The 27908-nt window shown below is 42.5% G+C and overlaps 1 protein-coding gene across 2 annotated transcripts in view; it reads right to left on the bottom strand.

The window, feature by feature from the left end:
• The window catches only part of LOC138657215 (uncharacterized), an 88269-nt gene that overhangs the window by 6950 nt on the left and 53411 nt on the right, over positions 1–27908 (bottom strand). For both annotated transcript variants that reach the window (XM_069744860.1, XM_069744859.1), the window contains exons 2-10: positions 24634–24684; positions 23613–23633; positions 20102–20197; positions 18978–19004; positions 18298–18393; positions 15646–15735; positions 13136–13162; positions 12712–12984; positions 8272–8301 (exon numbers count right to left, since the gene is read on the bottom strand). In XM_069744860.1, coding sequence (XP_069600961.1) covers positions 8285–8301; positions 12712–12984; positions 13136–13162; positions 15646–15735; positions 18298–18393; positions 18978–19004; positions 20102–20197; positions 23613–23633; positions 24634–24670 — 684 coding nt within the window. In that variant the 5' untranslated portion in view covers positions 24671–24684 and the 3' untranslated portion in view covers positions 8272–8284. The remainder of the gene's footprint in view (positions 1–8271; positions 8302–12711; positions 12985–13135; positions 13163–15645; positions 15736–18297; positions 18394–18977; positions 19005–20101; positions 20198–23612; positions 23634–24633; positions 24685–27908) is intronic.

The raw sequence follows: 27908 nt of genomic DNA, 5'->3' as shown, positions 1-27908 counted from the left end.
CCAGGTACTCACAGAAGATGTCATGCATAAAGGATTGAAACACTGATGGAGCATTGGCAAGTCCGAACGGCATCACTAGATACTCAAAATGACCCTCGGGCGTATTGAATGCAGTTTTCCATTCATCTCCTTGCCTGATTCTCACCAGATTATACGCACCACGAAGATCTATCTTAGTGAACCAACTAGCCCCCTTAATCCGAGCAAACAAGTCAGATAACAATGGCAAGGGATACTGAAATTTAACAGTGATCTTATTAAGAAGGCGGTAATCAATACACGGTCTCAGCGAACCATCCTTCTTAGCTACAAAGAAGAACCCTGCTCCCAGTGGTGATGACGATGGGCGAATATGTCCCTTCTCTAGGGATTCCTTCACATAACTGCGCATAGCGGCGTGTTCGGGCACGGATAAATTAAATAATCGACCTTTAGGGAATTTACTACCAGGAATCAAATTGATAGCACAATCACAATCCCTATGCGGAGGTAGGGCATCGGACTTGGGCTCTTCAAATACATCCTGATAATCAGACAAGAACTCTGGGACCTCAGAAGGGGTGGATGACGAAATCGACAAAAATGGAACATCACCATGTACCCCCTGACAACCCCAGCTGGATACCGACATGGAATTCCAATCCAATACTGGATTATGGGTTTGTAGCCATGGCAACCCCAACACGACCACATCATTCAGATTATGCAACACCAGAAAGCGAATAACTTCCTGATGTGCAGGAGCCATGCACATGGTCAGCTGGGCCCAGTACTGAGGTTTATTCTTGGCCAAAGGTGTAGCATCAATTCCTCTCAATGGAATAGGACACCGCAAAGGCTCCAAGAAAAACCCACAACGTTTAGCATAATCCAAATCCATCAGATTCAGGGCAGCGCCTGAATCCACAAACGCCATGACAGAAAACGACGACAAAGAGCATATCAAGGTAATGGACAGAAGGAATTTGGACTGTACAGTACCAATGACGGCAGACCTAGCGGACCGCTTAGTGCACTTAGGACAATCGGAAATAGCATGAGTGGAATCACCACAGTAGAAACATAGCCCATTCAGACGTCTGTATTCCTGCCGTTCAACTCTGGTCATAGTCCTATCGCACTGCATAGGCTCAGGTTTAACCTCAGGCAATACCGCCAAATGGTGCACAGATTTACGCTCGCGCAAGCGTCTACCGATCTGAATGGCTAAAGACAAAGACTCATTCAAACCAGCAGGCATAGGAAATCCCACCATGACATCCTTAAGAGCCTCAGAGAGACCCTTTCTGAACAAAGCTGCCAGCGCAGATTCATTCCACTGAGTGAGTACTGACCATTTCCTAAATTTCTGACAATATACTTCTATATCATCCTGACCCTGGCACAAAGCCAGCAAATTTTTCTCAGCCTGATCCACTGAATTAGGCTCATCGTACAGTAATCCGAGTGCCAGGAAAAACGCATCGACACTACTCAATGCAGGGTCTCCTGGCGCAAGAGAAAATGCCCAGTCTTGAGGGTCGCCGCGCAAAAAAGAAATAATAATCAAAACCTGTTGAATAGGATTACCAGAAGAATGAGGTTTCAAGGCCAGAAATAGCTTACAATTATTTTTGAAACTTAGAAACTTAGTTCTATCTCCAAAAAACAAATCAGGAATAGGAATTCTTGGTTCTAACATAGATTTCTGATCAATAGTATCTTGAATCCTTTGTACATTTGTAACGAGATTATCCATTGAAGAGCACAGACTCTGAAAATCCATGTCCACACCTGTGTCCAGAAACACCCAAATGTCTAGGGGAAAAAAAAAAGTGAACACAGAGCAGAGAAAAAAAAAATGATGTCAGAACTTTTTCTTTCCCTCTATTGAGAATCATTAGAGGGCTCCTAGTACTGTTATGTCTGCTAATGAAAGGTGTAATGAAGGCAATCCAGAGACACAGTGTGCCTAGCGATCAGAGCGCACACAGTGATCTGACAAATACCCAAAAACAAAAGAACGAGCTCTGAGACGTGGAAACTCTGTAGACTGCACACCTGATCCTATCCTAAACACAACTAAAAGTGGCTGTGGATTGCGCCTAACCACTACCTATGCAACTCGGCACAGCCTAAGAAACTAGCTAGCCTGAAGATAGAAAAATAGGCCTGACTTGCCCCCAGAGAAATACCCCAAAGGAAAAGGCAGCCCCCCACATATAATGACTGTGAGTAAGATGAAAAGACAAAACGTAGGGATGAAATATATTCAGCAAAGTGGGGCCCGATAATCATAGACAGAGCGAGGACAGTAAAGCGAACTTTGCAGTCTACAAAAAACCCTAAAGCAAAACCCACGCAAAGGGGGCAAAAAAGACCCACCGTGCCGGACTAACGGCACGGTGGTACACCCTTTGCGTCTCAGAGCTTCCAACAAAACAAAAGACAAGCTGGACAGAAAAAAGGCAACAAAATAGCAAAAAAGCACTTAGCTATACAGAGCAGCAGGTCACAGGAACAATCAGGAGAAGCTCAGATCCAACACTGGAACATTGACAAGGAGCAAGGATAGCAGCATCAGGTGGAGTTAAGTAACGAAGCAGCTAATGAGCTCACCAGAACACCTGAGGAAGGAAGCTCAGAAGCTGCAGTACCACTTGTGACCACAGGAGTGAATTCAGCCACAGAATTCACAACAAAGGTCTCAGCGAACCATCCTTCTTGGCCACAAAAAAGAACCCTGCTCCCAATGGCGACGATGACGGGCGAATATGACCCTTCTCCAAGGACTCCTTCACGTAACTCCGCATAGCGGCGTGCTCAGGTACAGACAAATTAAACAGTCGACCCTTAGGAAACTTACTACCAGGAATCAAATCGATAGCACAATCACAATCCCTATAAGGAGGTAGGGCATTGGACTTGGGCTCATCGAATAAATCCCGGTAATCAGACAAGAACTCTGGGACCTCAGAAGGGGTGGATGATGAGATAGACAGAAATGGAACATCACCATGTACCCCCTGACAATCCCAGCTGGACACAGACATTGATTTCCAATCTAATACTGGGTTATGGACTTGTAGCCATGGCAACCCCAACACGACCACATCATGCAGATTATGCAACACCAGAAAGCGAATATCCTCCTGGTGCGCAAGAGCCATGCACATGGTCAGCTGGGTCCAATACTGAGGCTTATTCTTGGCCAAAGGCGTAGCATCAATTCCTCTCAATGGAATAGGACACTGCAAGGGCTCCAAGACAAACCCACAGCGCCTAGCAAACTCCAAGTCCATCAAATTCAGGGCAGCGCCTGAATCCACAAATGCCATGACAGAATAGGAAGACAAAGAGCAGATCAAAGTAACGGACAAAAGAAATTTCGACTGTACCGTACTGTTGTGAATTCTGTGGCAGAGTTCACTCCTGTGGTCACAAGTGGTACTTCGGCTGATTCTCTCTGGGAGCTTTCGTTTGTGGAGGAAAGTGGTACTGCAGCTTCTGAGTTTCCTCCCTCAGGTGATCTGGTGAGGTCGTTAGCTGCTTCTCTACTTAACTCCACCTAATGCTTTGATCCATGCTTCCTGTCAATGTTCCAGTGTTGGACTTGTGTTTCTCTGGATCATTCCTGTGGCCTGCTGCTCTGCATAGCTAAGTGCTTCTTTGCTATTTGTTGCTATTTTTTCTGTCCAGCTTGTCTATTTGTTTTGCTGGAAGCTCTGGGACGCAAAGGGTGTACCTCCGTGCCGTTAGTTCGGTACGGAGGGTCTTTTTGCCCCCTTTGCGTGATTTTCTTTAGGGTTTTGTGTAGACCGCAAAGTTATCTTTTCTATCCTCGTTCTGTCTAGAATATCGGACCTCACTTTGCTGAATCTATTTCATCCCTACGTTTGTCTTTTCATCTTACTCACAGTCATTATATGTGGGGGGCTGCCTTTTCCTTTTGGGTATTTCTCTGAGGCAAGGTAGGCTTATTTTTCTATCTTCAGGCTAGTTAGTTTCTCAGGCTGTGCCGAGTTGCATAGGGAGCGTTAGGCGCAATCCACGGCTGCCTCTAGTTGTGTTTGGAGAGGATTAGGGATTGCGGTCTACAGAGTTCCCACGTCTCAGAGCTCGTTCTATTATTTTGCGTTATTGTCAGATCACTGTATGTGCTCTGATCGCTATGTACATTGTGTTACTGAATTGCCTATCATAACACCGTACCAATGGTGGCAGACCTAGCGAACCGCTTAGTGCGCTTAGGACAATCGGAGATAGCATGAGTGGAATCACCACAGTAGAAACACAGCCCATTCTGACGTCTGTGTTCTTGCCTTTCAGCTCTGGTCAAAGTCCACTGCATAGGCTCAGGTTTATGCTCAGATAATACCGCCAAATGGTGCACAGATTTACGCTCACGCAAGCATCGATGGATCTGAATGGCCAAAGACATAGACTCATTCAGACCAGCAGGCATAGGAAATCCCACCATGACATCCTTAAGGGCTTCAGAGAGACCCTTTCTGAAAATAGCTGCCAGCGCACATTCATTCCATTGAGTGAGCACGGACCACTTTCTAAACTTCTGACAATAAATCTCTATCTCATCCTGACCCTGACACAGAGCCAGCAAATTTTTCTCTGCCTGATCCACTGAATTAGGTTCATCATACAGCAATCCGAGCGCCAGAAAAAATGCATCAATATTACATAATGCAGGATCTCCTGGCGCAAGGGAAAATGCCCAGTCTTGAGGGTCGCCACGTAACAAAGAAATAATGATCTTAACTTGTTGAACTGGGTCACCAGAGGAGCGGGGTTTCAAAGCCAGAAATAGTTTACAATTATTTTTAAAATTCAAAAACTTAGCTCTATCTCCAGAAAATAACTCAGGAAAAGGAATTTTAGGTTCTAACATAGGATTCTGAACCACTAAATCTTGAATGTTCTGTACATTTATAGCGAGATTATCCATCAAAGAGAACAGACCCTGAATGTCCATGTCCACACCTGTGTTCTGAACCACCCTGATGTAAAGGGGAAAAGAAAGACAAAACACAGTGCAAAGAAAAAAAAATGGTCTCAGAACTTCTCTTTTCCATCTATTGAGAAGCATTAGTACTTTGGGCCTCCAGTACTGTTATGAACAGGTGATTCAGAACCACAATGGACCTTGTAGTTCAGAGCACACAAAGTGACCTGACAATTACCAAAAACATAGGACGAGCTCTGAGACGTGGGAACTTTGCTGACCGCAATCCCTAATCCTATCCAACCACACTAAAGGTAGCCGTGGAGCGCTCCTGACCAGTCCTATGCGCCTCGAGCACAGCCTGAGAAACTAGCTAGCCCTAAGAAAGAAAAATAAGCCTACCTTGCCTCAGAGAAATACCCCAAAGGAAAAGGCAGCCCCCACATATAATGACTGTGAGTTGAGATGAAAATACAAACGCAGAGATGAAATAGATTTAGCAAAGTGAGGCCCAACTTACTGAACAGACCGAAGATAGGAAAGATTGCCTTGCGGTCAACACAAAACCCTACAAACAACCACGCAGAGGGGGCAAAAAGACCCTCCGCACTGACTAACGGTACGGAGGTGCTCCCTCTGCGTCCCAGAGCTTCCAGCAAGCAAGAAAAACCAATATAGCAAGCTGGACAGAAAAAATAGCAAACAAAAATAACACAAGCAAAACTTAGCTTATGCAGGATAGACAGGCCACAGGAATGATCCAGGAGAAAGCAAGACCAATACTGGAACATTGACTGGAGGCCAGGATCAAAGCACTAGGTGGAGTTAAATAGAGCAGCACCTAACGACTTAACCTCATCACCTGAGGAAGGAAACACAGAAGCCGCAGTACCACTCTCATCCACCAAAGGAAGCTCATAGACAGAACCAGCCGAAGTACCACTCACGACCACAGGAGGGAGCTTGGCAACAGAATTCACAACAATGTACCTCACTTAGTTAAATACTAGGGTGCCCCAATGTATGTGGTGGACAAACAGTCCCTGTTACAGAGGAATGGCTCCTATGAGTAGAGGAGGAGCAGACCGCACAGTGGGAGAAGGCCAGTGCGCGCACACCGTGGACGCAGTATCCACCGCTTGTCCCGTGTCACACTGGACAAGCGGTGGGTACTGCGTCCACGGTGTGCGCGCACCCCCCTTTGTTCACTGCAAGCAAATTGGTGTGTGCCGAGTTTATCACTATATTCAATACGGCTTGGGCCCCTACTTGTGCACCACCCCTTCTAGTAGTGCCTACGTTTACACTTAGGAGAGAGATGAAAACATGCACACACGGACACTATGTGCATGTGCCGTCATGTATAGCATGTGTGTGCATGTGCCGTGTGCATGTGCCGTTCCTTTGTATAGCAGCCACTCGCACAAAAGATCACACAGCAGCGTGCGGCCTCTACACACAGGAGGAGATGACAGCGTGCCTACACTGATATTGTACTTGTTCTCCCTTTCCTTTCAACATGGAGTCACTGCTGCTTTGTAATCCTGTGTTTTGTGAATTCTGCTTTTGGGTTCCCTCCAGTGGTTGCAGGTGGTAATGCAGTTGTCCCTGAGTTGCAGTCCTAGTCAGGTGTTTCTGCTGATTGCAGTTCTGACTGGGGTATTTAGGTGTGCAGGATTCATTAGTCCTTGCCAGTTGTCCATGGTTCTGGGAGGTTTTAGATCTTTGTCTGGTTCCTCCTGCCTTGCTGCCATTTCAGCAAAGATAAGGGTCTGGTTTTTGTTTCTGTGGCACACATGCTGTGTGCTTAATAATTCTGTGCTATTCATTTGTTTTCTCTTGTCCAGCTTAGACTGTGTCAGTGTTTTCTCAGTCTTGTTGGATTCTCTGGAGTTGCAGATATACGCTCCACATCTTTAGTTAGATGGTGGAATTTTTTGTATTTTCTGCTGTGGATATTTTTGGAAGGATTTTAATACTGACCGCTTAGTATTCTGTCCTATCCTTTCCTATTTTAGCTAGAGTGGCCTATTTTGCTAAATCTTGTTTCCTGCCTGCGTGTGTCTTTTCCTCTACTACTCACAGTCAATATTTGTGGGGGGCTGCCTATCCTTTGGGGTTCTGCTCTGAGGCAAGGTAGAATTCCTATTTCCATCTATAGGGGTATTTAGTCCTCCGGCTGTGTCGAGGTGTCAAGGATTTGTTAGGCACACCCCTCGGCTACTTCTAGTTGCGGTGTTAAGTTCAGGATTTGCGGTCAGTACAGTTTACACCAACTCCAGAGAAAGTTCCATGCGGCTCCAAGGTCACCGGATCATAACACCTGTGTGCAGCGAGCGGCTGCTAAACATAGGAGGAGATAAGAAGTCTGTATTCAAGTCTTGGATCAAATTCAGCAATGCAATTCTATGGGTCCATGATAAAAAAAAACGGACCAAAGTCGAATGACATCCGAATGTGGTCCAATTTTCACGGACTATCAGGAGAATGTGGAGAAACTTTTTGTTTGTTTGTTTCCACGTACGAGAAAAAACAATGACACTCGGACCACACTCTTGATTAAAGTGTAATCAAAATAATTGGTTCGTTTTCCTTGTATGTGAGAAAATTTGACTTATGACCACCAGTGACTGTCTTTGGTGGGGGGGGCCACTTTTCACCTGCGCACATATATTACACTATCTCGTTCACAAATTTACCTATATCTCTATATAAAAATAAACTGGGTAGTTTGGCTACTGAATGATGAGATGCTGCATTTTTCTGTACAGAGGGAATCAAGTGAATTATGCCAAGTATTGCCCATACAGTGGCATCGGGAGCCCAGATCTTCACAAAGGCCCACCTGGGGATTCCCCTCTTACCCTATGGGCCAGTCCGAGCCTTTCTAAGGATGACTGCTGATGTTTTTTCATTCCCACTGTGATAAATTGATGACATGGCCTGTGTGTTCTTGCGCACACTTGTATCTAAGTGCATCAAGATATCTTTCTTGTTACCAATAGAAATATGTGTGAAATTTGGACTGGCCCACAGGAGAACTGGAGAATCCTCCGGTAGGCCACTGTGAAGGACAGCTAATGAGTAGTACTATTACGCTTGTTTCACAATTAGCAGAGAAAGGTATAATCTAGTCATTGATTAAAGGAGCTAGCCGAATTAATATTATATAGAAGCAAAAATAAATTTGTGTACCAGTGTCCGGTTATTTTTGCATGTAGCTGAACAGTGGGCCCCAAGAATCAATGTTACTGGTGGGACTTTACCATCCAAGTCTGACACTATGTGAAAATGACAATGGTAACTTCATATACTTTTTAGTTTGTACTTACTGTAGTGATCCTATTATCTTAATTGAGGAGCTGTGAAGAAAATGGAAATAAAATATAGTAAGAATTCATCACTCGCTGCATTTAAAAACTAGTTTATTTTTTATTTCTTTCAATCCATATTTTCGAATTGTCTTTCAGGAAGCCTGCATGCATCTTCACTTTTAGCTTTATAAATATAAATCAAGAGTATACTTTTTACAGTCTATGTATATATTTGCACAGATTATTTTTTTTTTATTGTTCATTTCTTTCCTAAATGCAAAGTGAAAAAAGCACTCACATTATAACTTTCTAACCTGCGTAAATCTATGTGCTGTAAGAGCAATCAAATGCTTACCGATTCCTGGTTTATAGCACCTCTCCAGTCCTCTTCTCACTAGGATCATTGTGTGAGATGGAAGATTCTTTTACAACGTAAGCCTGTGGAGCGTCAGAACAAGGGTCCGCAGAATTACATCGTAAAAGCGACTTCTGGCTCTCATATAAAACCCAGTGTCAGCCAGCAGTCCTGTGAGTGAGAAAAGGATTGGCGCAGCGCTAGAAGCTGGGCAAGGCGGCAATCAGTAAGTACCGCATTTTTCGGACTATAAGACGCACTTTATTCCTCCCAAAATGTGGAGGAAAATGGTGGGGGGGTGCGTCTTATAGTCCGGATGTACCAGCTCTGGCTGTGGTGTGGAGGTGGGGATGCAGCTAACTCCTGTGCCTACTGCTCAAGAGAAATGAATATTCACTGCATACCACGCCCATGGGCGTGGAGGGCAATGAATATTCATTTCTTTCTGGCATCCTGGTATGATTGGCCCAATCCCAGTCCTGGTATGCATGGCCCCATCCATTGCATATTAAAAGTCCAAAATGGTCATGACACCCTTCAAAAACCTATGACTGATCAAAATCCCTCATGTACAGGTCCTTCTCAAAAAATTAGCATATAGTGTTAAATTTCATTATTTACCATAATGTAATGATTACAATTAAACTTTCATATATTATAGATTCATTATCCACCAACTGAAATTTGTCAGGTCTTTTATTGTTTTAATACTGATGATTTTGGCATACAACTCCTGATAACCCAAAAAACCTGTCTCAATAAATTAGCATATCAAGAAAAGGTTCTCTAAACGACCTATTACCCTAATCTTCTGAATCAACTAATTAACTCTAAACACATGCAAAAGATACCTGAGGCTTTTATAAACTCCCTGCCTGGTTCATTACTCAAAACCCCCATCATGGGTAAGACTAGCGACCTGACAGATGTCAAGAAGGCCATCATTGACACCCTCAAGCAAGAGGGTAAGACCCAGAAAGAAATTTCTCAACAAATAGGCTGTTCCCAGAGTGCTGTATCAAGGCACCTCAATGGTAAGTCTGTTGGAAGGAAACAATGTGGCAGAAAACGCTGTACAACGAGAAGAGGAGACCGGACCCTGAGGAAGATTGTGGAGAAGGACCGATTCCAGACCTTGGGGAACCTGAGGAAGCAGTGGACTGAGTCTGGTGTGGAAACATCCAGAGCCACCGTGCACAGGCGTGTGCAGGAAATGGGCTACAGGTGCCGCATTCCCCAGGTAAAGCCACTTTTGAGCTACAGAGAAGCAGCACTGGACTGTTGCTAAGTAGTCCCAAGTACTTTTTTCTGATGAAAGCAAATTTTGCATGTCATTCGGAAATCAAGGTGCCAGAGTCTGGAGGAAGACTGGGGAGAAGGAAATGCCAAAATGCCTGAAGTCCAGTGTCAAGTACCCACAGTCAGTGATGGTGTGGGGTGCCATGTCAGCTGCTGGTGTTGGTCCACTGTGTTTCATCAAGGGCAGGGTCAATGCAGCTAGCTATCAGGAGATTTTGGAGCACTTCATGCTTCCATCGGCTGAAATGCTTTATGGAGATGAAGATTTCATTTTTCAGCACGACCTGGCACCTGCTCACAGTGCCAAAACCACTGGTAAATGGTTTACTGACCATGGTATTACTGTGCTCAATTGGCCTGCCAACTCTCCTGACCTGAACCCCATAGAGAATCTGTGGGATATTGTGAAGAGAAAGTTGAGAGACGCAAGACCCAACACTCTGGATGAGCTTAAGGCCGCTATTGAAGCATCCTGGGCCTCCATAACATCTCAGCAGTGTCACAGGCTGATTGCCTCCATGCCACGCCGCATTGAAGCAGTCATTTCTGCCAAAGGATTCCCGACCAAGTATTGAGTGCATAACTGAACATTATTATTTGATGTTTTTTTTGTTTGTTATTAAAAAACACTTTTATTTGATTGGATGGGTGAAATATGCTAATTTATTGAGACAGGTTTTTTGGGTTATCAGGAGTTGTATGCCAAAATCATCAGTATTAAAACAATAAAAGACCTGACAAATTTCAGTTGGTGGATAATGAATCTATAATATATGAAAGTTTAATTGTAATCATTACATTATGGTAAATAATGAAATTTAACACTATATGCTAATTTTTTGAGAAGGACCTGTATACATCAGAGAAAATTAGAGGAAAAATTTATTCCAATAGCATGTATTTATTTAAAATTCAATAATTTATTTCACATTAAATACTACAAAAACTAAAACAAGGGAACATCACAAAATAAAATAGATGAGGGACATGAAAACCAGTAATAATTAATACTCGGACATGCACAATATTGGTAAATACCAAAGAATCTTAATACATGTTAAATATATCACCAACAACACTTATGCTTAGTGCAAAAATCCTTGTTGCGGTGTCTAAATACTAAGAGCCCATACTATGTGCAAATGGGTGCACCTATAGCGGTTCTTGTCCATATGTAATTTATATCATGTTACTTGCATAATCTGTTGATCCTGATAATTATGCCCTCAAATACCCCAACAGCGCCGTTTCGCCATATTGGCTTCCTCAAAAAGGAATTTTCTCTGATGTATACATGAGGGATTTTGATCAGTCATGGCCCCATCCATGCCAGGACTGGGATGGGGCCAATCATACCAGGATAAGGATGGGGCCATGGATACCAGGATAAGGATGGGGCCATGGATACTTAGATGAGATGGGGACCCTGCATCCCAGTATAGGGATGAGGGTGATCATTCCTGCCAGGATGGGGATGAGGGAGTCATGCAGAGCAGGATAGGGATGAGGGTGCCAAGCATACCAGGATGGGGATGAGGGAGCCATGCATAGCAAGATTGGGGTGAGGGACCATGCATACCAGGATATGGATGAAGGGCCATGTGTATCAGGATGGGGATGAGGGGACCATATTTACCAGGATAGGGGACATTAAGTACAAAATTGACCACATTTTTTGCTTCATTTTTCCCCCCTAATTTCCTCCTCTAAAACCTAGGCGCGTCTTATGGTCCGGTGCATCTTATAGTCCGAAAAATACGGTAATTAATGGCACTTACAGCACACAACACACATATTTACACAGCTTTAGGAAATTAAAAAAAATAACGACTGCTTTTCAAAGCAACTTTCTAAAATGTCTTCATTACCATTTTTCACCATTTTGTTGCTGTAGAATATCTTTGTATGTCTTTTATGTAGTTCTGTGCTTTTGCAAAAATGTTTCTGTTGCTGTTTCTGTTAACAGCAGGGAGAGCGTCCGTGTGAGTCTGAATAAAATGTGGGTCTGAATAAAATCCACATTTTTTCACTTTAAAAGTCTATGGAGTGCTGCCTTTCTTTTTCTCTTTATCTGGATTGGGGAAAGTATTGGATGCTTTGCTGAGAAGGCCTGTGCACTCGCTTAGTGATATTGTGCTGTTCCATTTTTTTGTTATATATTTTAATATAGCGATAACAGGACATTTGACAAACACAATGCTCAGGAAAGTGAGTGCCCTCATTAGGAGACCTGCACTGAAAGCTGACTATGCTGAGCTGGTGATTTTGCAAGATCTGTAACAGCAGCTTGTCAGGAGCTGACAGGGAGGGAGATAAGTTGAGCAGCTAACTGCTGTATAAAAACGAATGGGCTGGAGAGAGAAGATTGAGATGTTTGGAGTTAAGTTCTCTCCTAAGTTCTCTCCTGTAAAGTAACTACTGCGTACACTTGGCCAGGGTCTGGGTAGGCACTAGTCTTCGAGCTCCATGGAAACCATATGAACACTATGTAAGACAAAGGTCTTACAGGAAAATGATAACAGCTAGAAACAGTAAGGCATTTCTAAACTTGTTCATTTTCAAGGTTTCTATATAGGCTTTGATATAACTGTACCAGGATTATCGCTATGATACTGGTTGGGGTTTATTTGCAATATCCTCTGCAATGTATGTAATATATGAGATGACAGAAAAAGTGAAAAAGTCAACAAAGTTATCCCCATTTTTTTTTATTACACGCATCTAACATCACCCCAAATCAGAAAATCACTCCGTTGTAACAATAAGAGTCAATAGATAAGTTGCAGAGAGTTATTTTTTCTTACCGGATCTGATAGACCCATTCTTAAACATTGAAGCAAGGTATTCATATCCGATGACCATTAATACATCTACCAGCTGTTCTCTATGGGTCTTCATTCCTTCTTGAGGCCTATTTAGCCAGATCTGTAGCATTTGGTATTTTTGCTCTAGTCTATTACTATAGAGAGTACAACATGTCTTCATATGTTCTTCAATGCCGAGTGGCCTCATTAGATGAATCCAGTCATCATCTTTGATTTGAGACATCAAAAAGTAGATGTCGTATTCAGAAAATGCTAGAAAAAAAAATTCATTATTAATTTCTGTCAATGAGCTGCAATACCAGACATGACCTATAGACCGATGTGGCACTGTTTCTGGGGAGAAGAACAAAATGTGCAGGAGGTATTAAGGAGGAGCAGTAAAATAGGATTTTTGATTACTTACGGTTTGAGGGTCTCGTGGACGAAAGGGCTAAAAAAGATAAAAGCAAAAAATAAATAATAAAAATGAATAGAAGAGTTTAGAGTGTACATTATAGGAAGACATTTATGACAGACTAGATGGAGGCCCAATGCTATTGCATCAGGAGGGCGGTAATGTCTCGATGGGGGCAGGCTTTGCAGCATTGAGAATCTCTCCCCCATGTGCACACCCATCTATCCACTCTATCTTTCCCCATGTGCTGACTTCTCCCCTCTGTGCTCTCTTCTTTGACCTGTCTGCCCCATGTGCTATCCCCTTGTCAGCTGTCTCTCTCCTTTCTGTGCTGTGTTCTTCCCTCACGTGCGGTCGCGTTTGAGCTGTCTCCCTCCTGTGCTCTGTCTCTTGTTAAGACTGCAGATTTCTGTTTGCGGCGCTGTTGTTGCCTTATGGCATCCTGTGATAATCTAATGACTTTTGCATCAGGGGACTCATGTGCTTGACGCCTACGCTTATATGCATTGTTTTTGTCCCAGCAATGCTGTTGCTGATCAAGAGTCTCATTTGCCCTTTGTTGTCTTCGACGTTGTGCCTTTGCTTCTTTTCTTTCATTGTCATTAGCGTACTTTTTAGGAGGAGCCATGTTGGCATTGATATCTGCTTTTTAAAGGGGTTTTCCCACAAATGAAAGTTCATTTTAAAAATTGTCTGTGTCTGACTGTGTACCGAACATATCACAGCTCCTGGGCAGGGGAGGAAGCAAAAGACAATACTGACATTACAGTAGGAGATCGCAGAGGATACATTTTGTGAGGTAAAATATTGTTTAAAAACAGTCAGTGAAATATTTTACCTGACAAAAGAAATACTCTGGGATCCCCTGCTGTAACGTCAGTATTGTCTTTTGCTTCCTCCCCTGCCCAGGAGATGTGGTATGCTCCGTACACGGTCACACACAGACAATTTTTAAAATGAACTTTAATTTGTGGGAAAACCCCTTAAATGTGTCCGGCTTCCTCTGCCTGTAGACACGTCGCGCATCTACTGCCATGATCAGCCGAATGATTCACTGCGCCTGCGTGGAATTCACGCAAACGCAGTAAATCAGACTGCTGCCATTTTTGTGCAGACATAGCGGCGGTCACAAAAAACTGGGCATGCGCTCCTCCTGTACAAAGGTGTTCCGCTGGTGGTACCGCGCAAGAGGCTGCGTACGGCGTAATGCCCCTTTGTAGGGGGCATTCAGAGTAGAATTTCAATATTTGCAGATGACACTAAACTCTGCAGGGTAATCAATACAGAGGAGGACAATTTTATATTACAGGATGATTTATGTAAACTAGAAGCTTGGGCTGATAAATGGCAAATGAGCTTTAATGGGGATAAATGTAAGGTCATGCACTTGGGTAGGAGTAATAAGATGTATAACTATGTGCTTAATTCTAAAACTCTGGGCAACACCGTCAATGAAAAAGACCTGGGTGTATGGGTGGATGACAAACTCATATTCAGTGGCCAGTGTCAGGCAGCTGCTACAAAGGCAAATAAAATAATGGGATGCATTAAAAGAGGCATAGATGCTCATGAGGAGAACATAATTTTACCTCTATACAAGTCACTAGTTCGACCACACTTAGAATACTGTGCACAGTTCTGGTCTCCGGTGTATAAGAAAGACATAGCTGAACTGGAGCGGGTGCAGAGAAGAGCGACCAAGGTTATTAGAGGACTGGGGGGTCTGCAATACCAAGATAGGTTATTACACTTGGGGCTATTTAGTTTGGAAAAACGAAGACTAAGGGGTGATCTTATTTTAATGTATAAATATATGAGGGGACAGTACAAAGACCTTTCTGATGATCTTTTTAATCATAGACCTGAGACAGGGACAAGGGGGCATCCTCTACGTCTGGAGGAAAGAAGGTTTAAGCATAATAACAGACGCGGATTCTTTACTGTAAGAGCAGTGAGACTATGGAACTCTCTGCCGTATGATGTTGTAATGAGTGATTCATTACTTAAATTTAAGAGGGGACTGGATACCTTTCTGGAAAAGTATAATGTTACAGGGTATATACACTAGATTCCTTGAGAGGGCGTTGATCCAGGGAACTAGTCTGATTGCCGTATGTGGAGTCGGGAAGGAATTTTTTTCCCCAAGGTGAAGCTTACTCTATGCCACAGGGTTTTTTTTTGCCTTCCTCTGGATCAACATGTTAGGTTAGGCTATGGGTTGAACTAGATGGACTTAAAGTCTTCCTTCAACCTTAATAACTATCTAACTATGTAACTATGTATACAGTGTCTGTGTGGTGCGAATGTCGCATACAGTGTGTGTGTGGTGCGACGGTGTTCCGCTGGTGGTTCCATGCAAGAGGCTGGTACCACCAGCAGTTTCCATATTGAGACGTCCATCACTTGAGTGTCCAAATATGGAGGTCGGTGATCTTCCTCCGCTTGGAATTCTGGGATCCGGACACATCTGGATGGAACAGGATGTGAAGACATTACAAGGTAAGTATATATTAAGATACCTCCCACTGCTTTCTCAAGTTGGTCCATTTTAGACCGGAAATCAGCTTGAAGTGCTATAAAACTTCTATTCCTTCTTGCAGGACATGAAGCTGAAAAAGTAGACAAAAAACAAAAAAGTATATGCATAAAATACACTTTCATACAATCATAGCTTGATGGCTCAAACATGAACCATGACACTCTGGGTATGCAAACATTGAGTGCATGAATGTTGGAATGCATTACTGCTATATAGACTTTACTTGAGGTCGTTGATCAAATCATGTGTGCCCATCTGCCACTGACCTCTTCAGATGGGAACCTACACTTTTCTGGGCCTAGCCTACAAATTTAAATAGTGAGTCGGATCCAGCTTTAGTTAAAATCAGACTTTAACAAATGGAAGGAATGTTCTGCCAATATGGAGGCAGTTACTTACCCCACTGTAAAAAGCTAAATTGACAAGCTTCTCCTAGCAAAATGAAATAAACAGGTGCAGAAAGTAATTTCTCCATCTCCTACATTGCCAGCATCTGTAGTAATCGCACTGCAGTCGGATGACATCCGAGTGCAGCCCGATGTTTCATACACACCCATAGACTTGTATGGGTGAGTTCGATTTGATTCTCGGATGCACTCGCAGCATGCTGTGATTGTTCTCTCATGCTGAAGTGGCATGAGAAAATAATCACAGATCTGAACAGCCTCATAGAATAACACACAAAGAAAAAAAAATCCAACGTGATGGCTGGTAAGTGCATATAAAATCCAATGTTCATTGAAGAATCAAGTGGATAAAAATCATGGTGTTATGCGACTCTGGCCAATGTGAATGCAACCGATGCGTTTCAGCTCTGAGGAGCCTTATTCATGGTTGTTAGTCAGTGTGAATTGGCATTGCTCGTGTATAAATAACTGTCAAGCCACACTGCCACCTCATTCAATCCTGTGGCTTGGTTAATTCCACATTCAGGCTGCTGTCACACTATCAGTATTTGGTCAGTATTTTACATCAGTATTTGTAAGCCAAAACCAGGAGTGGGTGATAAATGCAGAAGTGGTGCATATGTTTCTATTATACTTTTCCTCTGATTGTTCCACTCCTGGTTTTAGCTTACAAATACTGATGTAAAATACTGACCAAATACTGAGCGTGTGACGTCAGCCCCAAAGTGAATTCACCCGTTGTAATATTAACCCTTTACACACATGGAAAGCTTCATAAAAAAACAACAGATGTGTGTTACTTCTTACTTATTATACTAACCTATACACCTAATCCATTGAAGCCCATGTCCCCTGTAAAAAAAACCCCTAAAATAATAAACAACCTTATCCCTCACCTGTCCGACGTCGTCATTTTCTCACAGAGCTCTAGAGGTGATCTCTTTGAGGTTACTGCAGTTCATCGGGTCACTTACAGTGAACTGCCGGTGGGAACCACACCTTCAGTAGCTTTATAGAATCCCAATTTATAATACTGGTGTCTTATGTGGCAGAAGAGGTCATCAGAGACCCGATGCCACCATTACCCCTGCACCTCCGATAGCTTCACCCCTGTGTACATTCCAGATCATTCAGTAATATAGTTATGATACCAAGGACTTTGTAGATAACAAATAAGAAATCCATTGAAGCCCATGTCCCCTGTAAAAAAAAACCTAAAATAATAAACAACCGTATCCTTCACCTGTCCGACGTTGTCATTTTCTCACAGAGCTCTAGAGGTGATCTCTTTGAGGTCACCGCAGTTCATCGGGTCACTTACAGTGAACTGCTGGTGAGAACCATACCTTCAGTAACTTTATAGAATCCCAATTTATAATACTGGTGTCTTATGTGGCAGAAGAGGTCGTCAGAGACCCTATGCCACCATTACCCCTGCACCTACGATAGCTTCACCCTTGTGTACATTCCAGATCATTCAGTAATATATTTATGATACAAAGGACTTTGTAGATAACAAATAAGAAGCAAATTATTTTTTTCATCACTACAGTTGAAACCAGAAGTTTCCATCCACAGTATAAAAAGAAACATACTGTATGCATGTTTTTCTCAATATTGGACTTGAAACCAGAATAAACCTTTCCCATTTTAGGCCAATTAGGATTACCATAATTATTAATATTTGCTAAATGCCAGAATAATGAGAGAGAATCTTTTAAGGCATTTTTATTACTTACTGCAAAGTCAAAAGTTACATCCATTTCAATAGTATTTGGTACTATTGCCCTTCAACTGAATGACTTGGGTCAAACATTATAGATATCCTTCCACAAGCTTCTCACAATAGTTAGTCGAAATTTGGGCCCATTCCTCCTGACATTGGTGTGATCCAGGTTTGTAGGTCGCCATGCTGGCACCAGCCTTTTCAGCTTTGCCCATACATTTTCAATAGGATTGAGCTCAGGGCTTTGTGATGGCCGCTCCAAAAATTGACTTTGTTATCCTTAAGCCACTTTATTACCATTTTGGCAGTATGCTTCGGGTCATTGTCCATTTGGAAGACCCATTTCCGCCCAAATACTAAATATCACCAAATACTAATGAAATGTATGTTGCTATTACTGTAGTATTTTGCCGTCACCCGGACAGATGAGCTGATTGCTCATTTTCCACATTTCATTACCATGTATGTAGACAATGGATGAATTAATAATGTGATTTACCATCTTGCACCGGCCGGTTGGAGAACTGAAGCACCTTCACTATAAGGCGTCCGAGTTCCTCAATGTTGGTGTCCATGAGGTTTTTCATTATATCTACTGTAAAGGAAGCAAAACCAACAATTAATAGTACATACCTATATAATTTAACATTCACACAATTAGGCATTATGAAACCATAAGATGAAAAATAATCATTTGTGAAATTCAGAAAAAAACATTTAGACATTGTGGAGCAGGATACAGAGGCGGACATATAATATGTGTAACCGATACAGCTGCACGAGAAGAGCATGGACAAAATCACAAAATAAATCACAGATGTCTAATCTCGTCCAATCTTTTTAAAGGAAATATGTCTGCAGAAGACGATGTATTATTTAGACCTTTAATAACGGGAACAATTTAAATTTTTAAATTTTTGGTTTTCCATCCTCTTCTTCCAAGATCCATAGCTATTTTTTTCCAGCCTTATAATCATATGAGGGACGGCGTGTTTTGCAAAAGGATTTGTAACTTTGAAAGACACTATGATAATCAGTGATAATAGAAACATGTTAGTATGTTGATAACTTACTCTTTTAAGCTCATTTACGTCAAATTGAATTTATCTACTAGATGACCCCTTTAATTTATAATTTGAAATTAAATTACTTTTCTTGAAAGTAACATTCAATACTTACTTTCTTCTTCTGGATTTCTTAAGGAACCTAAAAATGCAATAAACACAATAGATAAAATAATACAAAAAAACAGTGATAATAAAAATAGTGAAATACAATGTATACTTTTTTTTTAGTCCTCCTTATTAACTTGAACTTGCAGTTGTTTGATCGCAGTGTACTGAAATATTTATCCATTGCAGTGCTAAAACTCAAGGTCTTCTATGAAGCTCAGCATGTAGCTGGGCTTCATGGGAAGACAACGATGACGGTGATAGGGGCTTTTAGCAGATCCTCAATTGCCATTAAAACCCTTTGACACATCAAAGTAAGGGAGGTAATGAGTTTCCAGCTGCATAGTTGAGTGTTTTCACAAACATTAAAGGATTTGTACCTAGATTGGATCACCTGATCGCTTAGGGTCCACCAGTCCCAAGAACTAAATTGAGTGGAGGTCGAGAATGTGCTCTCCGCCACACAGGTATGGACTGGGACTGAAATTCAGCCCTGGCATTTGAAATTACACAGGCCCTTTGCTGTCCCCATCCCCAAGCACCAGATGGGATATATTACTAATATTACCATTCATGGAGGAAAGCAGGATTTACTACAAGACCAATATTTCTAATGATTCCTCCGTCACAACTCTTGACAGTATGGGTGTCTTGAGAACATCGATTCTGTTAACAACGTAGCAGACAAAGTGGCCCATGACCAGACAGGCCCTTCTGGCATTTGCCAGAATTGCCAGATGACCAGTCCCGCCCTGCCGACACGTAAATTGATAATGAATGGAGCAGAGGTGTGCATGCTCCAGCTATGCTCCATTCATAGAGGCTTGGGATCAGCGATAAGCGGGTTATCCTCTGTTCTATGGATATGCGATACATTCCATTCTTCGTATAAACTCTTTAAATGACATGATTTTGACTTCTTTAAGGTTCGATTTGCTCTGCAGCTAATAATATTACTGTATACATCTTGTATTGTTTAAGATTACTTTACTCGTTTTTATTATGTATACCCCTTTTCACATTTAAAGCGCCATGGAATAAATGGCGCTATAATAATAAATAATAATACATCAAAGAGGCAGACGGTCCTCGGAGTCTATTAAATTTCATCGTTGTTCTCTGATATCTTACCTGGTGGAGTCTGTGATCGGTGATCGCCATTGTGGATGTTCTGCTCTTCTTCATATCTGCAGTTCACCTCTGTGAGAGTTGACCTCAGTGTGCTCACTGCCACAATATAGAGTAGATTCCATTAATACTCAGTTTACAGATGTTTTGTTGGCATCACATCAATATATACAGGGTATCTGCTGCTGCCCACCATAAAAAGTAGAGTTGTGGGGATTGTGTAGAGAAGTAATTAAAAATGTACAGTACATGACAAATCTTGAATATTGGTGTTTTCACAGTTTTTCTTCCTCTATTATTTGCACATGTTTGGCTGCTAGGGTCTACCAGTCTTGGGAAACCCATGTCAATCTAGGTGAATGTTCCTTGTAAGCCCAGATTGAGATAGACAAACAGCCCACGGGATTATTGCTGTCACTAGGTTCACATATTTCTTAATACAGGCATTACCATGAATAACATTAGTGTCTCTATAAGTTGTCGTTGTGCCTTTGGGTTCGCCACAGGATCCAGGACATGGAAGCAACGAGCATTTTGGTAGCCCTTATAGTCACACTCACCAAGTTTTAGGGTATGTTCACATGTTGTGTTTTTGCAGCTTTTTTTTTCTTCTGCACCAACAATCAGAACGGTGGTAGGAAAAACGTGAGCTGGGAGTGCCGACACTGGTGGAATGGCTCAGGCGCCAGAGTAAGTATAATTGTTTTTATTTTAACGGGGGCAAACATTCAGAATGAGAAGGGGTTGTCCTAGTAGGGGACAACCTCTTTAAGGTCCACATTCCTTACCCGCCTCTGTTATCCATCCGTAAATGAGCACTTAGACACCAAAGTGCCAGCTGATGACAGAGTCTAATCGAGGAGGTCTCCTCTTTTTCCAGGATCCTCCTGGGAGAGTTAGCAAGTATGCATACCTATGCCCCAGCTAATTACATTTAATTACAAGCTTGTGTTTAAGATTCTGCTCTTAGAAGAGTTGTCCATTACTTGAGTAACCATTAATTAAATACTGTATTCCCCAGTTCAAAATAAAAATAACAGATACTCACCTCCTGCACCATCCTAACAATGTTGGTGTTGGGTATCTCGGTGCTGGTGTAACACTGTTATGACACTCAATCAGCGGCTTCGGCATTCTCACTTCTCTTAGGATGTCCAAGTTTCATCCAAGGGAAGTTGAATGAAGCAACCCATTTGTGGCCAGTGATTGGCTGCTGTTCTCATGTGGCATAACAATTGTAGTGTAGCGGTAGCACCCTGTGCAGTGATGAGGCAGTGAACCAGCAAAGTTCAAACACAAAATCTCTTTAATCTTCTATTCACATCAATACACAGTACACGATATCCTCTGGATCGCAGCCGGGAACCATATCCTCCAGTTTCCAGCCAATAAACACTCCAGTCCACCTCCTGAGCACAGTTGCTGTTGCTGCCAGGCCTTCCAGCTGCCTTGGCTGTTTGGCTCCACTTGCCTGTGCTGCCTCACCAAACTAACATTGATTTTGACCCTGACTTACCCAAACTATCATGCCGTTAACGGCGATAAAGAGGCAGGACGGCGTACTAGGACCCGCACCTATCCCTGCCACTATAATGGGGTCCTGGCTTTCCCTTATCTCAGGGATTCCTATAATGGTTAGGAGGCCTGAGCCGCCAGCATATCCCTGTCTCCTGTGCAGACCCTATCAGTGGCCCCCTCTCCACCCAAGGGAGGTGGACTGCACCAGTGTATGAATATGACAATTAAACAAGGTATACAGACAAGGTAACTAAAAGTCTCAAACTCACCAAATGCTCACACAACCACAGAGGAAACACAGAGAAGGGAAGAGAAGGAAAAAACTAGGAAGGAAAACAGGTTTAACATGCAACCAAAACAGCAGACACCAATCTCTGTAAATTTATCTCCAAGCTCCTAATGCCACGCTCCTTCTCACTTCAAGCCAGGCAGCAGAACTGATCACTGACAACAGTTGTAGACAAAGCTGAGTCTATATAGGAGCGGAGATTACCAAAACCAAATCAGCTGAGAGACATAGCTCTCAGCAACTTCAGTAACAAGGTTTAACTCATGCCCTGCTGGCACAAGACAGCCAGGTCAGAATTCAGGAGAAGAGCTTCTGTTCATCGTGTGTGAATGAGGCCCAGAGCGCTGCGTGTTGTGAATTCTGTCGCTGAATTCACTCCTGTGGTCACAAGTGGTACTGCAGCTTCTGAGCTTCCTCCCTCAGGTGTTCTGGTGAGCTCGTTGACTGCTTCGTTACTTAACTCCGCCTGATGCTGCTATCCTTGCTCCTTGTCAATGTTTCAGTGTTGGATCTGAGCTTCTCCTGATTGTTCCTGTGACCTGCTGCTCTGTATAGCTAAGTGCCTTTTGCTATTTTGTAGCTTTTTTTCTGTCCAGCTTGTCTTTTGTTTTGCTGGAAGCTCTGAGACGCAAAGGGTGTACCGCCGTGCCGTTAGTTCGGCACGGTGGGTCTTTTTTGCCCCCTTTGCGTGGTTTTTGCTTTAGGGTTTTTTGTAGACTGCAAAGTTCGCTTTACTGTCCTCGCTCTGTCCTAGAATATCGGGCCCCACTTTGCTGAATCTATTTCATCCCTACGTTTTGTCTTTTCATCTTACTCACAGTCATTATATGTGGGGGGCTGCCTTTTCCTTTGGGGAATTTCTCTGGGGCAAGTCAGGCCTATTTTTCTATCTTCAGGCTAGCTAGTTTCTTAGGCTGTGCCGAGTTGCCTAGGTAGTTGTTAGGCGCAATCCACAGCCGCTTTTAGTTGTGTTTAGGATAGGATCAGGTGTGCAGTCTACAGAGTTTCCACGTCTCAGAGCTCGTTCTTGTGTTTTTGGGTATTTGTCAGATCACTGTGTGCGCTCTGATCGCTAAGCACACTGTGTCTCTGGATTGCCTTCATAACACCTGTCATTAGCAAACATAACAGCTGCGGTTCTCTGGAACCTCTCTGTCGCGGAAGCCCCGTGACACAAACCCTTTACCGCAGGATTTTTAACTAGAATCTGTGGCCTTAGACCACATGGAAAACCCGGCCAGGAATGAAATGGACTACAACACTACCATCTTGTAGTCCGTTTGAAAACGCAAAAGCCCAGAGCAGATTTTCTTAAATCTGCCTTGGACAAATAATTTACCCAGGACTAACACTTATTTTTATTCCACATTGCAATCACAGCTACACCTGTGACTGCAATGCACTCCCATGGCCTCAATATGCCTCTGTGCGCATCCTGGGGGGAACACACAGCGACCCTCACATATAACACCAGTCACTGCCTCACACAATGTAATGAGAGTGCCAAGAAACCCAGCACCAACATCACCGGAACGGTGCCGGAGCGGCAGTGAGTATCTTATCTCTATTTTGCACTGTGGAATACAATATTTAAGAAGGGGTTGTCCAAGTAATGGACAACCCCTTTTAACAAGATCAGTCTATTATACAAAAGAAAATCAATTTTATCAGTAATGTCTATTGTAGCAAAACCACCACCGTACTTACAGTTCTCTAGTTCATGGGTATCTGAAAGAGACACAGATTACTATAGATGAGGGCATTACTATAATTATCGAAAAATCAGTGAACAATTTTTACAGATTAAATGTATTTAGTCTGTTATATAAAGGTATTCCATACTGTATTAGTGGGAAATAATTTATTAGTGGTGATTCCTTTCCAGGTTAACATGTCAAAAAAAGATCAAAAACACAGCGCCTTACAAAATGGTGAAAGATCAATCTTACATTTTATTCTGCCCCTTGTGGCGACGTTTTTTTCTGCTTGAAAAAGGTTTCCTGACCGAAACGTCGCCACAAGGGCAGAATAAAATAAGATTGATCTTTCACCATTTTGTGAGGCGGTGTCTTTTTTATCTTCTTTTGATATGGAATACGCTCTGGGATGGACTCCCTGGTTTTGACGTGCGCTTTTTGTCCTTAAAGGATATGGCTTTATTGTGGGGTTTAACTGTTTTTGTTTGGACATTCCTTTCCAGTAGAAGTCAAACCTTGCTCCACACTAATGAGTGGCAAGTACCCTGAAACAGCCGTCTATAGAGGGGTCAGGAAAATAATGATCGACATTCATTAACATCCTTTGTAATAAGATTATTTTTTGCCAAAAGTGTACTAGGATCTTGGACGCTTGTTATAAAGATTTACATTTGTTTTCCCTGTTGCAAATGCTGCTGTTCTTCTGAATCTGGGGTTGATTTTATTGTGCTCCTGAACCTCTCCATTCCTGGAGATATGGACCCCTCTCCTCTATCTGTAAATCTAATATTATTGTCAAGAGGGCGGGATACATTAGAAGACTCATATTAAAAAAGTGGAACACGCCCCTTGCCTAACAAGGCAAGATTCATGTGCAGGGAACAGGGGGAGCATATTTCAGGCATAGAGAGGCGAAAGAACAAAAAAACAACCAGATTCTGGAGAACATCTGTATTTAAACAAGGAGAAAAAAATTATTGTTTAAGAAAATAATGAATTGACTATATCTAAGGGTGGTCATGTGATCTCACCTGGAGCATTTTGAGATGAATTGTTCCATTCAGCCATTTAGAGTGATCCACCTGAAGTAGACATCATAATGCATAAGACAAACGACCTCATCATTTCATGAAGAAGACAGTCAATATACAGTTACGTCCATATATACAGTTAGGGCCAGAAATATTTGGACAGTGACACAAGTTTTGTTATTTTAGCTGTTTACAAAAACATGTTCAGAAATACAATTATATATATAATATGGGCTGAAAGTGCACACTCCCAGCTGCAATATGATAGTTTCCACATCCAAATCGGAGAAAGGGTTTAGGAATCATAGCTCTGTAATGCATAGCGTCCTCTTTTTCAAGGGACCAAAAGTAATTGGACAATGGACTCTAAGGGCTGCAATTAACTCTGAAGGCGTCTCCCTCGTTAACCTGTAATCAATGAAGTAGTTAAAAGGTCAGGGGTGGATTCCAGATGTGTGGTTTTGCATTTGGAAGCTGTTGCTGTGAGCAGACAACATGCGGTCAAAGGAACTCTCAATTGAGGCGAAGCAGAACATCCTGAGGCTGAAAAAAAAGAAAAAATCCATCAGAGAGATAGCAGACATGCTTGGAGTAGCAAAATCAACAGTTGGGTACATTCTGAGAAAAAAGGAATTGACTGGTGAGCTTGGGAACTCAAAAAGACCTGGGCATCCACGGATGACAACAGTGGTGGATGATCGCCGCATACTTAATTTGGTGAAGAAGAACCCGTTCACAACATCAACTGAAGTCCAGAACACTCTCAGGGAAGTAGGTGTATCTGTCTCTAAGTCAACAGTAAAGAGAAGACTCCATGACAGTAAATACAAAGGGTTCACATCTAGATGCAAACCATTCATCAATGCCAAAAATAGACAGGCCAGAGTTAAATTTGCAGAAAAACACCTCAAGAAGCCAGCTCAGTTCTGGAAAAGTATTCTATGGACAGATGAGACAAAGATCAACCTGTACCAGAATGATGGGAACAAAAAAGTTTGGAGAAGAAAGGAAACGGCACATGATCCAAGGCACACCACATCCTCTGTAAAACATGGTGGAGGCAACGTGATGGCATGGGCATGCATGGCTTTCAATGGCACTGGGTCACTTGTGTTTATTGATGACATAAGAGCAGACAAGAGTAGCCGGATGAATTCTGAAGTGTACCGGGATATACTTTCAGCCCAGATTCAGCCAAATGCTGCAAAGTTGATTGGACGGCGCTTCATAGTACAGATGGACAATGACCCCAAGCATACAGCCAAAGCTACCCAGGAGTTCATGAGTGCCAAAAAGTGGAACATTCTGCAATGGCCAAGTCAATCTCCAGATCTAAACCCAATTGAGCATGCATTTCACTTGCTGAAATCCAGACTTAAGACGGAAAGACCCACAAACAAGCAAGACCTGAAGGCTGCGGCTGTAAAGGCCTGGCAAAGCATTAAGAATGAGGAAACCCAGCGTTTGGTGATGTCCATGGGTTCCAGACTTAAGGCAGTGATTGCCTCCAAAGGATTTGCAACAAAATATTGAAAATAAAAATATTTTGTTTGGGTTATGTTTATTTGTCCAATTACTTTTGACCTCCTAAAATGTGGAGTGTTTGTAAAGAAATGTGTACAATTCCTACATTTTCTATCAGATATTTTTGTTCAACCCTTCATATTAAACGTTACAATCTGCACTTGAATTCTGTTGTAGAGGTTTCATTTCAAATCCAATGTGGTGGCATGCAGAGCCCAACTCGCGAAAATTGTGTCACTGTCCAAATATTTCTGGCCCTAACTGTATTTGGACAGAGACAACATTTTTCTAATTTTGGTTATAGACATTACCACAATTAATAAAAAAAAAAACAATTCAGATCCAGTTGAAGTTCAGACTTTCAGCTTTCATTTGAGGGTATCCACATTAATATTGGATGAAGGGTTTAGGAGTTTCAGCTCCTTAACATGTGCCACCCTGTTTTTAAAGGGACCAAAAGTAATTGGACAATTGACTCCAAGGCTATTTCATGGACAGGTGTGGGCAATCCCTTCATTATGTCATTCTCAATTAAGCAGATAAAAGGCCTGGAGTTGATTTGAGGAGTGGTGCTTGCATTTGGAAGGTTTTGTGTTGTGAATTCCGCTCTTGGGCTCCCTCCGGTGGTTGTAAGTGGCACTTTTGTGAGTTCTGCTCTTGGGCTCCCTCTTGTGGTTTCTAGTGGTATGGCTGCTCCTTAGAGCAGAGTTAGCTGTCTTCAGCTGCTTCCACCTGATCGTCGTTTCTGCTCGGCTATTTAAGCCTGGCTTTTCCTTCAGCTTGTGCCACTTGTAAATGGTTTCTGGTTGGATTCACATCTCTTTGGATTTCCCTGTTATCTTGACCAGTTCAGCTAAGCTAAGTTCTTGCTTGCGCTTTTCTGTCCACAGATTGTGGACTTATCCGTTCTGTGTTTTCTATGTTTGTCCAGCTTATCAGTATGAATTAATTCTGTCTTGCTGGAAGCTCTGGGAAGCAGATTTACCCTCCACACCTTTAGTCAGGTGTGGAGTTTTTAGTAAACTCTGCGTGGATTTTTGTAGTGTTTTATACTGACCGCACAGTATTCCATCCTGTCCTATCTATTTAGCTAGACTGGCCTCCTGTGCTCATTCTGGTTTCATTCTGTGTATGTCTTTTCCCTCTCCACCCACAGTTATTATTTGTGGGGGGCTAATCTATCCTTTGGGGATTTTCTCTGAGGCAAGATAGTTTTCCTGCTTCTATCTTTAGGGGTAGTTAGCTCTTAGGCTGTGTCGAGATGTCTAGGGAGTGACAGGTACATCCCACGGATACTTCTAGTGTGGTGTTGAGCTTAGGGACTGCGGTCAGTATAGATACCACTTCCTTCAGAGCTCGTTCCATGTTGCTCCTAAACCACCGCATCATAACAGTTTTGCTGTGAAGTAAACATGCAGTCAAATGAGCTCTCCATGCAGGTGAAACAAGCCACCCTTAAGCTGCGAAAACAGAAAAAACCCATCCGAGAAGTTTCTACAATATTAGGAGTGGCAAAATCTACAGTTTGGTACATCCTGACAAAGAAAGAAAGCACTGGTGAACTCATCAATGCAAAAAGACCTGGGCGCCCACAGAAGGCAACAGTGGTGGATGATCGCAGAATAATCTCCATGGTGAAGAGAAAGCCCTTCACAACAGCCGACCAAGTGACCAACACTCTCTAGGAGATAGGCGTATCAATATCCAAATCTACCATAAAGAGAAGACTGCATGAAAGTAAATACAGAGGG

The sequence above is a fragment of the Ranitomeya imitator genome, chromosome 1 (assembly GCF_032444005.1).
Source record: "Ranitomeya imitator isolate aRanImi1 chromosome 1, aRanImi1.pri, whole genome shotgun sequence".
Lineage (NCBI taxonomy): Eukaryota > Metazoa > Chordata > Amphibia > Anura > Dendrobatidae > Ranitomeya > Ranitomeya imitator.
Note: the sequence above shows the minus strand (reverse complement) of the source record. Positions and strands in the feature narration are given on the sequence as shown.